At 43.6% G+C, this 14,720-nt stretch overlaps 1 protein-coding gene across 4 annotated transcripts; it reads left to right on the top strand.

Moving 5' to 3' along the window:
• Positions 1 to 1,447: 1,447 nt before the first annotated feature.
• On the top strand, positions 1,448 to 14,360 carry LOC142994795 (tripartite motif-containing protein 2). 4 transcript variants are annotated; one of them, XM_076145650.1, is made up of 12 exons: positions 1,448 to 1,605; positions 7,102 to 7,280; positions 7,873 to 8,110; positions 8,523 to 8,674; positions 8,791 to 8,971; positions 10,037 to 10,760; positions 11,014 to 11,117; positions 11,275 to 11,442; positions 11,614 to 11,782; positions 12,179 to 12,249; positions 12,804 to 12,944; positions 13,061 to 14,360. In XM_076145650.1, the coding sequence occupies exons 2-12, from the start codon at positions 7,147 to 7,149 to the stop codon at positions 13,211 to 13,213; spliced, it is 2,235 nt and encodes a 744-aa protein (XP_076001765.1). In that variant the 5' UTR covers positions 1,448 to 1,605; positions 7,102 to 7,146; the 3' UTR covers positions 13,214 to 14,360. The 4 variants fall into 4 exon arrangements, with proteins under 4 accessions (XP_076001765.1, XP_076001762.1, XP_076001763.1 ...); XM_076145647.1 differs by having other exon boundaries at positions 11,614 to 11,794; XM_076145648.1 differs by lacking the exon at positions 1,448 to 1,605 and adding an exon at positions 5,097 to 5,278 and having other exon boundaries at positions 11,614 to 11,794.
• Positions 14,361 to 14,720: the final 360 nt, after the last annotated feature.

Genomic DNA, 14,720 nt, shown 5'->3' with positions numbered 1-14,720 from the left:
AATCCAGTTAAGTGAGACTGGATGGACAGGGGGGAAACAAATGCATTTGGATAATTACTACAAACGTTATTTGTGGCCTGCCAATAAGATTAAAGCTTTTAAGAAACAGGATATTCTCTGGGGGTGTACAACTGTGTGTGTTTGTGTGTCTGTGTGTGTGTGGGTGCGAGAGAGAGAGAGAGAGAGAGAGAGTGTGTGTGTCTACTGTGTGGGTGGGTGGGGTTCTGATTACTGTGGCATATGCAATCTTCCTTTGTCATGATGTGTGTATTTGCTGATGATGAGCTCTAGGTAAATGGATTGAAACACATTCATTGCAGAGGTACTGTACTGCAAGACCTCTCAACACACTGCACACACACACACACACACTAACCCAGTAAATGAAGAGTTCCCCACACGCACGTTGTGTTTGTTGACGTGGTTCTCTTGACTTTGATCTGAGACGTGTGTGGGTAGAGGAGACCACAGGAGCTGCTCTCCTCTCCCGGTCCCTCCTGGGTGCATGACCTCATCTCCATGTTGTTTACCAATGTCAGTGCCTGAATCCTCGGAGACGGAGAGGACAGAGCTCGGCACCATGGCTGGGTTGATGAATGACAGCCGCTTTGCACTTTGAGCTCTAACTGTGGATTAATCTTTTGTTCCTGGACTGTGATCAACACTCTCTGGATTTCTGTGGTTCTTGTGGATTTCTGGTTTAATGAGATCTACAGTATTATGGCCATCTTGTTTCTGTTACCATGACACTGGGACATTACAGTGTGTTTTGGTCGTGACAAACTGGTTTTATCTGCTGAACAGTGACATCATCTCATCTTGCTAAAGGTAAAACTGAAACCCCTGAGCGCTTGAGGCCTTTCTAGGGAAACAGTGGATGTCATTTTCTGCCTGGCCACTTTCCACAAAGTGTTGCATTTTGTGCTCATAAAAAGAAGTGGAGGAAATGTAAACAAACTGGGATTCTAATCTGCCAGTTAGTCAATAACATTAGGAAGTTGAAGAATAAATTGAGATGATGTTTTCTAATAATAAAGAATACAAATAAAGATATTAACAAAATGTGTATTTAAGTAAATTCAAATAACGACAAAATAACAGTTTAGATGTATTGTAATAACTTTTAATTTTTTTTTAAACCAGATAACCTTTTTCTATTTCAAACCCCCTTTCCTCTGTCAGTGCTTATCTGTGTCTGCTCTGTGCCCATCAGCTCTGGGACTTTAAAAAAAGCAACACAAGCATTATAACCCCCCCCCCACACGCACACGCACACGCACACGCACACGCACATGCACACGCACACGCACACGCACACGCACGCACACACACACACACACACACACACACACACCAGCCTCACTAAGCCCTTTGATTGGTCCGTCTTTTCCCTCTGACACTCCAGCCCCGCCCCTGTCCGTGTCTCTCTGTCAGTGTGTTTGGATTATTATAACGCTCACATGCATTCCCTCTGTGCCCGGTGCACTATATCACACATGACGAGGATTAGGTGACAGACAGCAGCTTCCTTTTCCCTCGGTGGAGAGAGAGAGAGACAGAGAGAGAGGGAGAGAGAGAGGAGAGCATGGCAGCCATGGAGCTGAAGTAAGTGGGATGTTTTGGCTTTGAGAGAGATTTGAAAGGAAAGAGTTGGTAATAGATGGAAGAATGACGATGGGTTGAAGTCATCACACTAGGCTTGTGTTTCTCAGTCTGCCTGTCTGCAGATTTGTGTTACGGGAAAAGTTGCACTATTAGAGAGTGTGTGAGTGGATACTAGAAATACTGGTTCCACTTAGGAGTTCACATGTTCCCTGCAGGTGTTTACAGCTCCTCACACAGTACACACAGTGTTTACTCCCTGCTTTGAGTAAATTCAGGGAAATATTTGCACTCTTTACATTAACAGCTCACCTTTCTAATTGTTTTAAAATGGAGCAAGTGTGCTGTCATGTTCTGTTTACGAGAAAATAATTATCAGACATGTGCAAGCTTAGATCTCTCCGTTGTGTTCTCTATCTCTATGACACAACCTATACATGCTTTTATGACTATTGATAACATTTTATCAATATGTATAAGGGTTATTTCAAACCATGTTGTTACCTTGTGATGTCATTGGGTTTAGACCTGCATGTTTGTCTGAGGTGAATATGGTTGACAGATGTGCAACACAGGCACTTTCCAATGGCCTTGCGTGAGCACATGTCTAATTTGAGATCAGTAGTAGTCAGTAGTTTACAGACACACACACACACACACACACACACACACACACACACACACACACACGCACACACACACACACTCACACAAACACACACACACACCAACATAGTCTTATCTCGTGAACCCAGAATGCATGGTTGGCAGTTATATGGCAAAATGACGCATGGGCATGTTGATGTCTCCTTATTCAGTCTTTGTACAGCTTCTGTCCCGGAAAAAGGTTCAGAAGCAATCAAACCAATGTGTTGTAGAGTGAAGCAGTAAATTCATACTGAATTGAACTGTCGTGACTGTTATTGTTTGTTATTGTTGTTTGCAGTTACTTTGTGTGTTCCCATCAGTGGTTGTGATAGATGCTGTTTGAGGCTGAGGCCTTTGAAAGGGGTGTGTGATCCAGACGGAGATGGAGGAGGGGATGGTCAGACTGACGGCGTGCTTTGCTGCTGTAATCGCTCATCATCCTCTCCCTAGTGGATCCTTTAGATTAGTGTGTGTGTGTGTGTGTGTGTGTGTGTGTGTGTGTGTGTGTGTGTGTGTGTGTGTGTGTGTGTGTTTGTGACTCAGGGGTGGGTCTTAGGTCACCCTCTTAAAGGCACCAGAAGCCTCCAATTCCACGGTAACAAAGACTCCAAGGCAATGATGTACAGACGGCCTCCAACACTCTGCTGCATCCTCTGGCACCTCAGTATGTCAGAGTTTTTAAAATAGTTTATAATCGATAAAAAGCACATAACACACAGAGAATAGACAGTAAATTAATGAATTAACCTGTGTGTTGATTATCTATTCCAGTTCTGATGAAACTATATGAATACTAGGCTCACCATTTAGGGAGTATGGGTGTCAAACATTAACTGCTCCTGCAATGTTAAAAAATATAGTAATTAAATATAATAATCATCTAAAATAAACTTTCTCATAAAGCTTTACTCTGCTTGTGATGGTTATTATTAACTCTGTAAAAAGAGTGCTAAAATAATAATATAACACTTCAATTGAGTTACAATACTATCACCTGTGTGTGTTTTATTTGTTCTAATCAGGAGATCTGTATTCAGTGGCACCATTACAGGCAGGCCATCTGACTTTAGGTACTAAAGTGACGCAAAATACAATACATTGCACACCAAGTTAATCAACCATAATAGATTATTTAACAGGCCTAGACGATCCAACTAGTCTGATCATTTATTTGTCACATTCTATAGTAGAGATTAGAGCCTTTGCCTGGTAGCTAAAATTGATTCTGCAACCCGCTCAGACTGTCATTTCCAGCTGGTGTCGGGGTGGGGATGCGTTCAGGAGATGAGAGTTCATGCAAATCACTGAAAATGTTCAAAAATTCCTTCCCTCAAAATTCCATATACAAGATGTGCGAGTAACAGAATGCTTTTTGCTGATGTTCAGCAACACAAACAGGTCGAGCGAAGTGTTTGCTCCTCAGCGTCTGCATGTTTGTGTCCATGGCCCTGAGCTGTGTGCGACTGTGTGTGGTACTGGCTTTCACGCCGGCCTGTCGGTGATGTAATGCTCACACTGGGTGCTTATCATCGATGCTGTAAACAGGTGAGGGCAGGACTAAATTTAGCATTATCCAAATGTAAGGCACCTGTAGACACTGCTCACTGTTCAAGTGTTTATGAATGGTCTCTCTCCCTCTCTCCTTCTCTCCCTCTCCCTCCCTCTATCCCTTTATTTTGAAATATAATCCATGATAAAAAGCTGTAAAGTTATCTGCAGAAATGAGAGATTTTAAATGCTGCTAGACGGGAAGCAGCCTTTTCTAAGGAAGTACGACTGCATGTGATTTTCAAAATAAGATTCCCCATAATGTAGGTCAAGATCAGGATTTATGCATGATGTTTGATGAATATTTTGCATATGCCTTCACATGGGTATTATGACTCTTTTCCTGCCAGAGGACAAAGTGTAGAGCTGTGCTTTGAGTATCTTAGTTTCATGTTTCCTTGAACAAACTGATAACACAACCTGGCTGTAATGACCTTGAACTGACATAAAGATATGCTTCCTACAAAGTATATGCGTATTTATTCCCATAAATTATTCTACTCCTGAAAAAAGTCAAAAATAGTATAGAATAGAGTAGAATAAATAGAATTTCTGCTGATTTCCTATCACGATTTAGACTTGTTGAGTTGTGTTGTGTTGAGAGTGTGTGTGTGTATGTGTGTGAATATGAAGGAATGCATGTGCGTACAAACAGGAGTGTCTCTGGTGGCATTCTGCTGATCCCTTCTTCTCTCATGCTTTACTTACTTTCATTCCTTCTTAAATTCTTGGCAACATCCTCGCTCCATCCACATTTCATTTCTGTGTTGTTTCTTTCCCTAGTGTTGTTGTTTTTGCTCTCTGTCTGCAGCATGTGCAGTGAGTCAGCAGCACGGCCACACATGCACACACATGCACTCCTAAAGAACCCTTTTGGCTTCCACTCTATTGGCTGTAGTGGAGCCCCAAACCCCGCTCTGCCATCTCCCATTCGCTAGCTCACAAGCCAGGCAGCCAATAATCGCTCTCATTGTCGTGAAGCTGCACATGCTCACACGACCGCAGTGAGCCAGCATTTACTTCAGACTGTGGGCGAGAGGAGGGTAGGAAGAGGATGAACGGATGAGACAGGAGAGAGCACATGTTCCACTTTAGAGAAGAGGGAGGGAGGGAGAGAGGGACAGAGGGAGGGAGGGGTGAAGGCATGATCACAAACCCACTGCCAAGCCACAGAATCAAACTCAACCGCCTCCCCCCTCCTCCGCTTGTCTCTCATGAGTTCAGATTCATAAACATGCTCACACGCACTGCTTGTCCTGCACACACACACACACACACATCCTGATGCCTCCTCTCCGGCTTGTTGCTGCTGCCGTTATGTCTGTACCTTTAATATCAGCGGTGGTGCCTGGTTCAAAGGTTTTGGCATACAGAGGTGCTGCCTGAGCATTTCACTTGTATGAAGGAAGTGTGGCGCTCAGAGGGAGTACAGAGTGCTGGGCTGGATGACGCCTGTTGATTGGTCCGTAGATGCAGCACTGTAAGTGTTCCAATTCATTTGTGGCAATGGTTATGTTGAATAATATAGAACAGCGGTGTAACATTTGATCCCACATTTGACCCGGTGTAAATGTACGGCTTTGATTATTGTCCATTTTAAATGCAAAACAATAATATGCATTAGACAGAAGTATAAATGTTCTCCTTTCATTGGTAATTTTAACTGCGCATTCACTGACATCTCAGTCTAGCAGGAATGTTTCTGCTTAGCTGGTGCAGATCTGATTATGTAAGAGTGGAGCTCTGTAGCTGCTGCAACCTTGCCCACTGTCAGCACAGGGCTGCTGCTGTCCTGCTGTGGCTGTGTGCAGGATTTGGGGATGTTTGCATTGTAATCGGTGACCTTCTTATGAGGCTATCTGCTCAGTCTGGTTCATGAGACTGGTGAGTTACTGACATGGTAACATTTGAGCTGTTTTCCTTTTTGTGCTTTTCTGTGCTGCAATGTTTTGTCTTTTGAATCTCTCTGATAGAAGTGATGGGTTCTTTGTCACATGAGTGCATTTATAATTTGGAACATCACTTGGTTTGGGTTTGGCCTTTCTAAACTAGGAATGCTGACCTAGTCGGTGTCACTGGTTCAGTTGGGTCCAGCTGAAGATGGACTGAGGTCGCCAACACTTAAAACGATGTCACCTGCCAGGTAAAGCAGCAGTTTGGTTCGATTCACTTCAGTTACAGTTACAGACAGTTATGGCTTCAGAGAGGGAGAGAGGAGGACAGATGTGTAACAGAGAGAGACTGGAAGAGAATAGGCAAGGGAGGAGGAGAAGGAGAGAAAGACAGGAGGTACAATGTATGAGACAGAGGAGTATGTCCCCTGAGGGTTTTGCCTCAGCAGCAGAGGTGGCCTGTTTCGGCCTGAGACGACAGGAGGACTGACACACTTTTACGTCTCTAAGTTAGGTATAAAAAAAAGCGAAAGAACGTTTCAGACGCCCCCTGAAGAGAACTGATTAAAAATACAGAAAACAATGCAATGTATTGTGGTATGCAGATGTAGTGTTCCTCAGTGAAATGTGCTGAACAGACCCGGGAACGTAAAGTGCCCGGCTTTCACTTTATCATCAAATATTCATCACTGTAAGTGCATTTGATTCTGTGTGGCTGTGGGTTGTGACGCATCGTACAGTATAACAAAGGTCTTGAACTGCATCCTACTGTTCTAAGGAGCTTGATCTCTGTGCAGGGCCCCTCTGCTCCATCAGTGGGGCTCTGGTGAGGTGGGAAAGAGCGCCCCCTGCTGTGTGGGGCAGAATACATTCCCAAATCCCAATTCCTCTGGTTGATCAGTATTTTGTTCATCTGTGCTCTTTATTTCTGTATTCGGGAATCAGTCAGAATCTATCAATCACAATGCAAATGTTTTGGTCCGTGGCCTTTGATGTTGAACCTCTGACCTTTAATCTGACCTCCCAACTGTCCTCACATCCACACCAGCACCGAGGTCAAATCTGTTCCCAGACCCGTCAATCACAGAAGGTCATATGTTTCATAAGTACACAGTTTGTTCCTCTGACCATTGAGGTAGAGATCTTATGCCAGTCTTGCAGTTTTATCTTGGTTGCATTGTTGGTGTTCATCAGGGGTATAGGTGAGTTAAAGCCTATAAGGAAAGGCTTTGATTGGTGTGTTTGTTTGTGCATTTGACATTTCCTTCTCTGCAAGCGGGATGTAAGGAAACTTTGATCTTCACCCCCCAGAGATCTCCACCGTCTTACAGGACGTCACAGCTGTACGTGTCACTTGTGTCATTTCTGTTTGACCTTACCCATCTCCTCCTCCTTCTTTGTCCCTCCGCAGGGTGCAGGATAAGAGGAAGAGGGACCCCTGTGTGAGAGTTTTAGGATGGCCACTGAAGGCTCCAGCATTCCCAGTCCTGTGGTGCGCCAGATTGACAAGCAGTTCCTGATCTGCAGCATTTGTCTGGATCGCTACGAAAATCCCAAAGTTCTGCCCTGTTTGCACACATTCTGTGAGAGGTGAGTGACGATGTGGTGTTGTGTATGTGTTTGTGTGTGTGTGTGTTGATTGCTGTAGTCCTGGACAACATAACAGACTTGTAGTATACTTTAGTGTTTCAGTGTTATCCTTTCTGTGAGACAAAAGAGAGATTGTGGATTGTTTGGGGAATATTTGGGCTGTTGGTTGTTCTTTCTCGTGGTGTAGTTATTTCTCACGTACATTGACAATTAATCTAAAGTTGTTACTTTCAGATGGTACTAAATGTATAATTATTGCCAAGACAACCTAAAACTATATAATCACAGTTTACATCATTTGGAAGAGGACAGAGTCACATTGATGGTGGCAAACCTTTATCACACTGCTTATGTCTATCCACTGAAATCTTCTACACACACTGAATGTACCACACTGAACAAAAACAAAATGTCCATCCTATTCTCATCAGTCTCTAAGGTGAGATAAATGCTGACGTAATGTTTGTTGTATTTTTAGAGTGATCTGGCAGAATCATGTCATTTTCTTTATCATTCCTGTATGCCCCCCCACTCCCCTCTACCACACACACACACACACACACACACACACTTTCCCCCTCCTTTCCTCCAGGTGCCTGCAGAATTACATCCCAGCTCACAGCCTGACACTGTCGTGCCCTGTGTGCCGCCAGACCTCCATCCTGCCTGAGAAAGGTGTGGCGGCGTTGCAGAATAACTTCTTCATCACCAACTTGATGGACGTGTTGCAGCGGGCACCTGACAGCTGCAGCCAGGAGGCTGCTGCTCTCAGCACCATCACCACTGTGGCTACAGCACAACTGCTCTCCTGTCCCAACCATGGAGGCAACGTAAGGGACACAAACTCTGTCTCTGTCTCTGTCTCTGTCTCTGTCTCTGTCTCTGTCTCTGTCTCTGTCTCTGTCTCTGTCTCTGTCTCTGTCTCCCTCTCGTGTTGACTTATTAGTTTTGGGGATTTACTGCAGAGACAATATCATTTTGATCTTTTTTATCTTGTGTATCAGTTTAAACTCACGAGCACATCTACTTTGTATTGGTAGTCTGTAGTCTAGTCAGTAGTGATTGTCTATAAAATCAAATAAAAACCAGAAGAGGAACAACTTAAATGTAAGAGATGCTTTCACCATCTTCACCATCAACAGCTAGATTTCCTGGATGAGATTTTGGGGAACAAGTTTTAAGAGGGTGGAGCTAAGAGTCAAGCTTATGTTGCGTCTAAACTCTATCTTTCTTGATGCCAAGGTCATGGAGTTTTATTGTCCGTCGTGTGAGACGGCCATGTGTCAGGAGTGTGCAAGTGGCGAACACGGCGAGCACCCGACTGTGCCTCTAAGAGATGTCGTGGAACAACACAAGGCCTCCTTACAGAACCAGCTGGATGCTGTCAAGAAAAGGTGCAACAGTCGCAGTCGTAAAGACACTATTCTACATACTGTATGACTGTCATGAATGGAATAACAATGTCATATGTGACTGTGACCGACTCCTTTGTGCCCCTGGCTGCTCGCAGGCTTCCAGAGATCGACTCGGCCCTGCACACGCTCTCGGAGATCCTGCAGCAGCTGACCGGTCAGAAGAGCTCCATTGAGGATGACATTCACACCACCTTCGATGAGTTGCAGAAAACACTCAACGTCCGCAAGAGTGTTTTGCTCATGGAACTGGAGGTCAACTACGGCCTCAAGCAGAAGGTGACACAACACTACTTGCCGTGAAACACAGCGCTCGCATTCAAACAGCTGCAGTGCAGTTTAAGTGTTCTACTTTGTAGCAGAACAAAGTAGTTGTTACACACAAACTCCTGATAAGTTTTTTGTTCTATATCGGCACCCAGCGCTTCTACGGGTGAACTGGAAGCTCTGATTAGCTTTTATAAATAGAGTACTGTAATACTGCACATAACAAAGGGACTGTAGAGCATCCATATGGTGTAACTGAACACTGTAACTGAACACTGAAACACTAAAGCATTGACATTGAGCTGCTGTGTGGTTGCTGTAGCTAGATGGAGCCATACACTACTTACAGTCACTCCCTGGTGATGTGCCGGGTCGATCAGGGCGTGTCCTGTCCAGGGCAGTGAGAGAATACAGTAGCACAGATTCTCTCCTCGTGTTGCTCTTACAATGTTTATTGAAAGCGGCCTTTGCAGAGCTGTGATTTAGAGTGCGGGTGGGCAGCGGTTAGAGGAGAAGGTTTAACTTCAGTGTGAGATAGACGGATTAATGGCTTCTCTTGTGGGAGAGGAAGAGGAGTGTGATGACCACATGCCGGTGAGTCTGTCTTGGGTCTCTGCTGATGGTGCTGTGATATTATCATGATAAAGATGAACGCTTCTTTTAGAATTGAACATTTACTAGTTAAATACTAAATGACATCATGTCTGTCTGCTGAACTAAACTGGTTTACTGTCACATGATACAAATATATGTATATATGTTCTGTGTTAATGCCAGCAGCAGATTCTTGCATGTCAACAATGGATATTATTTTGTGGGCGAGGAGGATGAACTAGGAAGATGTACAGCATTTATGCCAACACGTTCTTAAACAGCTCACTGTTCTTTTAACGAGGGTGTATCAGCACTTTGCTTTCATGCTGCTGTTAGTCTGGTTATGTAAATGTTATTGTCTCTCACCCTCCTCTTGCAGAACAGTGGAGCTGTTGCAGGTTTTTTAGTGCATTTTTGTAGATAAGGCAACCCTGCTGCCCCCTGGTGATGGTTTGTGTGCGTGTATGTATGTGTGTACATCAGGTGCTCCAAGCCCAGCTGGACGCTCTGCTGCAGGGCCAGGAGGGCATCAACAGCAGCTGTAACTTCACGGATCAGGCCCTGAGCCACGGCACAGAGGCAGAGGTGCTGCTGGTGAAAAAGCAGATGAGCGAGCGTCTCAGCGAACTCGCCATCCAGGAACTTCCTCTGCAGCCCGGGGAAAACGACCAGCTAGACTTCCTGGTGGAGACAGAAGGGCTAAAAAAGTCCATTCACAACCTGGGCACCATTGTGACAACCAACGCTGTGGCTTCTGAAACTGTGGCTACTGGAGAGGGCCTTCGGCATTGTGTGGTGGGTGTTCCAACATCTATAACCATAACCACCAAAGACAAAGATGGAGAGCTGTGCAAGATGGGCAATGCCGTCATTACTGCTGAGATGTCCACACCTGACGGCAGCAAAGGTGAAGGAGAAATACTGGACAACAAGAACGGCACCTATGAGTACCTGTTCACTGCTCCTAAAGAGGGGAGCTTCATTTTATCACTGCGATTGTACGACCAACATATCAAAGGAAGCCCGTTTAAGACGAAGGCCACCAAGTCCATCGACGTGTCTCCAACCTCCGATGGCACAAAGAAGCGGCTGAAGTCGCCAGGCAGCGGGCACGTCAAGCAGAAGGCCATCAAGAGGCCGGCGAGTATGTACAGCACGGGGAGGAAGAAGGAGAACCCCATCGAGGACGATCTCATCTTCAGAATTGGTAAAGTCAAAAAACACGTGTTATTGATTTGCAGTTTTACTTTGTTGTAAATTCAAATATGCTAAAATCACTTGAGGTAATCGTAGACTTAAGGACTTTTTCCCATGTTGTTTGATTGAATGCAGTAGTATGTTGTAAATATCTTTTGAATGTTTGCCTTCACATTGTACTGTGCAAATAACAAATGAATGTCTGGCGTCAGACGGAAAACAAGTTCAAAGCTTCAATCATTGCTTTCTTTCATGTTACCCAGGGACAAAAGGGAGAAACAAAGGCGAGTTCACTAATCTGCAGGGCGTGGCTGCTTCCACTCTGGGAAAGGTGCTCATAGCAGACAGCAACAACCAGTGTGTGCAGGTAAAATCAATTCTGTTCCATGCGGTTCTCACTACAGAAATGGCAAACACGGATGAATAATAAGTGATCAACTATTACTAGAAGATTCCTACTGAACTAAATTCACCTTTACTCTCAAGACAAAAAAAGACTTTGCCTTGTGTTTTGTGGCACACAGATTTTCTCCAACGAAGGCCAATTCAAAAGCCGCTTCGGCGTGCGTGGCAGGACTCCAGGTCAGCTGCAGAGGCCGACAGGTGTAGCCGTCCACCCCAATGGTGACATCATCATCGCTGACTATGACAACAAGTGGGTCAGCATATTTTCCAGCGAAGGCAAATTTAAGGTGAGTCATAAAATTACTCGTTTCATAGATATGTTTACTCTATTGATGGAAACCATTTGTGCCAATATGTGATGTAACATTAAATAAAATGGAGAGAGAATGGTTCCTGTTGGGCTCAGGGGCGTTTTATTAATATTATTTAACATTCTTTCTCTGCTTTTGCTTCTCCAGAACAAGATTGGCTCAGGAAAGCTGATGGGCCCCAAAGGTGTGTCGGTGGACAGGAACGGTCACATCATCGTGGTGGATAACAAATCCTGCTGTATCTTCATTTTCCAGCTGAACGGCAAGCTGGTCACCAAGTTTGGTAGTCGCGGCAACGGTGACAGACAGTTTGCAGGTACACTCAATGGTAATATGTGCGATGCCCCTTACAGTTTCTCTCCGGCTCGCTCATACCTGCATGTGGAATGGAGACGCACACTGAACCAGAACCCAAAAGAAGCTCACCACTCTTTGTTCTTCTATTTTGTTGAATCATTGAGTGCTTTAACAATCACTGATGGGACAAACTTGACTAACAAATCAGAGGGTCGGGCCATGAAAATGTATAACTCCCAAAACAAAATGATCCTAACATTTTAATGACCATTTCATTTCATGGATATGTTATTAGTTTGTCATTCAATGCTTTGCCCAAACTAAATCATATCAGTGTTGTTATTCATGGTTCAGATTTCATTAAGTACATGTGTAAATATCTGATTCCTTCTCCTCTGATTCCTCTTTTATCCAGGACCTCATTTTGCTGCTGTCAACCAAAACAATGAAATCATTATAACAGATTTCCACAATCACTCCGTCAAGGTCAGTGGCTCTGCCATCATGAAAGGAGACTTCATCTACTGTCTTTTTGTTCTTACTGTATTTTTATTGTTGGAGTTGTATGCAGCTTCCTTTGAAAATTAAAGTCTTGTGATTGGTGAGTGGTTGATTGATAAGTTGCGAGCCAGACTCTTGTCTAAATCAATAATGGGGGTAATATTTTATTTTTAATTATAGTTAATATAATCATATATTATAGATATATTTTAATTGAAATGTTCTAGATGTACCACAGGGTTTGTGAGTTCTGGATGAACATACAGTAATTATGTACTTCTGGTGTCTGTCTTGCCCCTCAGACTTTCACCTCGCCCCAAATATAAAAAAGGCTTTAGCTGTAAACCGTTCTGCCTATGTGCCGTTTCTATGAAACTGGGATCATATCATCATTGGCAACAAATAAATGATATTAACACATCAGAGTGAGAGCCGGGCTCAGAACTTAACAATCGACCAAACCTTATACAAACAAATCCATCTTTGCTTTATGGTCATGTTTGCCTCTGTGCTATTCCCTTTTTAAAAAACAAAAACAGGTGTTCAATACAGAAGGAGAGTTCTTGCTGAAGTTTGGCTCTAATGGCGAGGGCAACGGCCAGTTCAACGCCCCCACAGGAGTGGCAGTGGATGTGAACGGCAACATCATCGTAGCAGACTGGGGAAACAGCAGGATACAGGTCAGTGTGAGGACAGGAGGGCGGGAATAACAACGTTTATCTCCCTGCTCCGTCTCATCTTTTCTACACCTTTCTGCCCAAATATAAGTGGACCTTCTGTGTGTGTGTGTGTGTAGGTGTTCGACGGCAGCGGTTCCTTCCTGTCCTACATCAACACATCAGCAGACCCCCTGTATGGCCCCCAGGGATTGGCTCTCACCTCTGACGGACATGTTGTGGTAGCCGATTCGGGAAACCACTGTTTCAAAGTCTATCGCTACCTACAGTAGCCCTGCCTACATTGTACAGTGTACATACAAGACAACTCACACACGCACACACACACTCTGACACACTCGTAAGAAGCTACTATCAGATTTGCACTCATCCACTTATCCATTCAGCCTTCCCACTTTGCTGTCATGGTGCCATCTGTTTGCCCGCTCCCCTGCTGTGCCTCTGCCGGGTCGTGACTCTGAGGACACTGAGAGAGCTGGTGTGTGAATGACGTGAGAGAGAGATGAAGTTCACACACCTCTGGATGGTGCGTTGAGGAGCCATTCATAACTCTGCTCTCACCGATATACATTCCATATGAACTGTTCTGATTTTAAAAATAGCACTTGGGTATTGTTAGAGCACACGTAATGCACGTACTGCAAAACTGGATAATGTTTTTGTGTGAAAGGATCCATTTATGACTTGTTTTGATAATAGTAGTCCGTATTGTACAAATCAATTGTGTGACCCTGGATTTCATGTAGTAGTAACGGCAACTGCCTGTTAAATGCTCTCACATTTGCCTGTTCACCTTAAGTATATAAGTAATGCAGCAGCAGGGTATTTTGCAGCATGATTAGACTTCCCATGCATGAAGTTGTCACCTGAAGAAACACAAAACAAACTATATACGTATGTGTTTCAGGCAGATAATAGATTCCTTTAACCACCAACAAAATGTAGCATTGTTTTAGTTGTTAAACCTTTATCTGTATATGACAATGTCTAGTCTGAGTTATAGGGCATCACTATGAATGAACACACATTGTGCGTGTTTGTTGTAATCGACCACAGGCCTTATGATATGTTGAGTTCCAAATCCACTGTGTGTGTATTTATGTGCGTTGTGTTGCCATTTACATTTTCAGTCTGCTTTCACCATCCACAATCATCCTGGGAGTCCTCATTGAATAACTGCATCTTGAAATGCAAGGGTAATGCTTGGATACTCATTCGTGTTTCTACATGTTGTTGCAGTATCAGATACTGAGCTGCAAAACCTTTCTATGTGCTCTTATGGCTCTCAAACAAATGCATAGAACTACTAACATGTATTTTACTAAATTAGTATGTCTGTCCTACCAAAAAAAAGAAGCATTATCTAGTTCAAATGCACTGTTAGAGAATCTTCAAGATAAATTATTCCCTTTTCACATTTTTGAATGTCTTACACACTTTTCCGTTATTTTTTGATTGTCCATTTTTCTACAGACTTTTATTAACTTATTTGTTTGACATTGTCACATTGTTTATATATTGTAATGCCAACTGGAATTAAAGTGCCCATAGGAATTAATGCGGTGTTTGTATATGTGTCCATATGTTGTCATATAATATATGTCATATATCATATAATATACCAGGATCTTTTTGAATGGATATGATCCCAGTGGTCATCAACCAATGACCACTGGGATCGGCTCCATCAGACCCTGAATGGATGGATGATAACAGCCTGACTCACGTGAAATTAAATATACTTACTATTTATCACATATTTGAAAAGCACCTCTTAGT

The sequence above is a fragment of the Genypterus blacodes genome, unplaced genomic scaffold, assembly GCF_046128005.1.
Source record: "Genypterus blacodes isolate CSIRO-AG114 ecotype Tasmania unplaced genomic scaffold, CSIRO-AGI_Gbla_v1 ptg000030l_1, whole genome shotgun sequence".
In the NCBI taxonomy this organism is placed as follows: domain Eukaryota; kingdom Metazoa; phylum Chordata; class Actinopteri; order Ophidiiformes; family Ophidiidae; genus Genypterus; species Genypterus blacodes.
Note: the sequence above shows the minus strand (reverse complement) of the source record. Positions and strands in the feature narration are given on the sequence as shown.

What these genes read in the sequence shown, in the direction of transcription:
- LOC142994795 (XM_076145647.1), top strand. Translation starts at nt 7,147, where the DNA reads ATGGCCACTGAAGGCTCCAGCATTCCCAGTCCTGTGGTGCGCCAGATT. An exon ending in CCAGCGAAGGCAAATTTAAG is followed by an intron (nt 11,443 to 11,613) that starts GTGAGTCATAAA and finishes TTGCTTCTCCAG; the next exon opens with AACAAGATTGGCTCAGGAAA. An exon ending in TCCACAATCACTCCGTCAAG is followed by an intron (nt 12,250 to 12,803) that starts GTCAGTGGCTCT and finishes AAACAAAAACAG; the next exon opens with GTGTTCAATACAGAAGGAGA.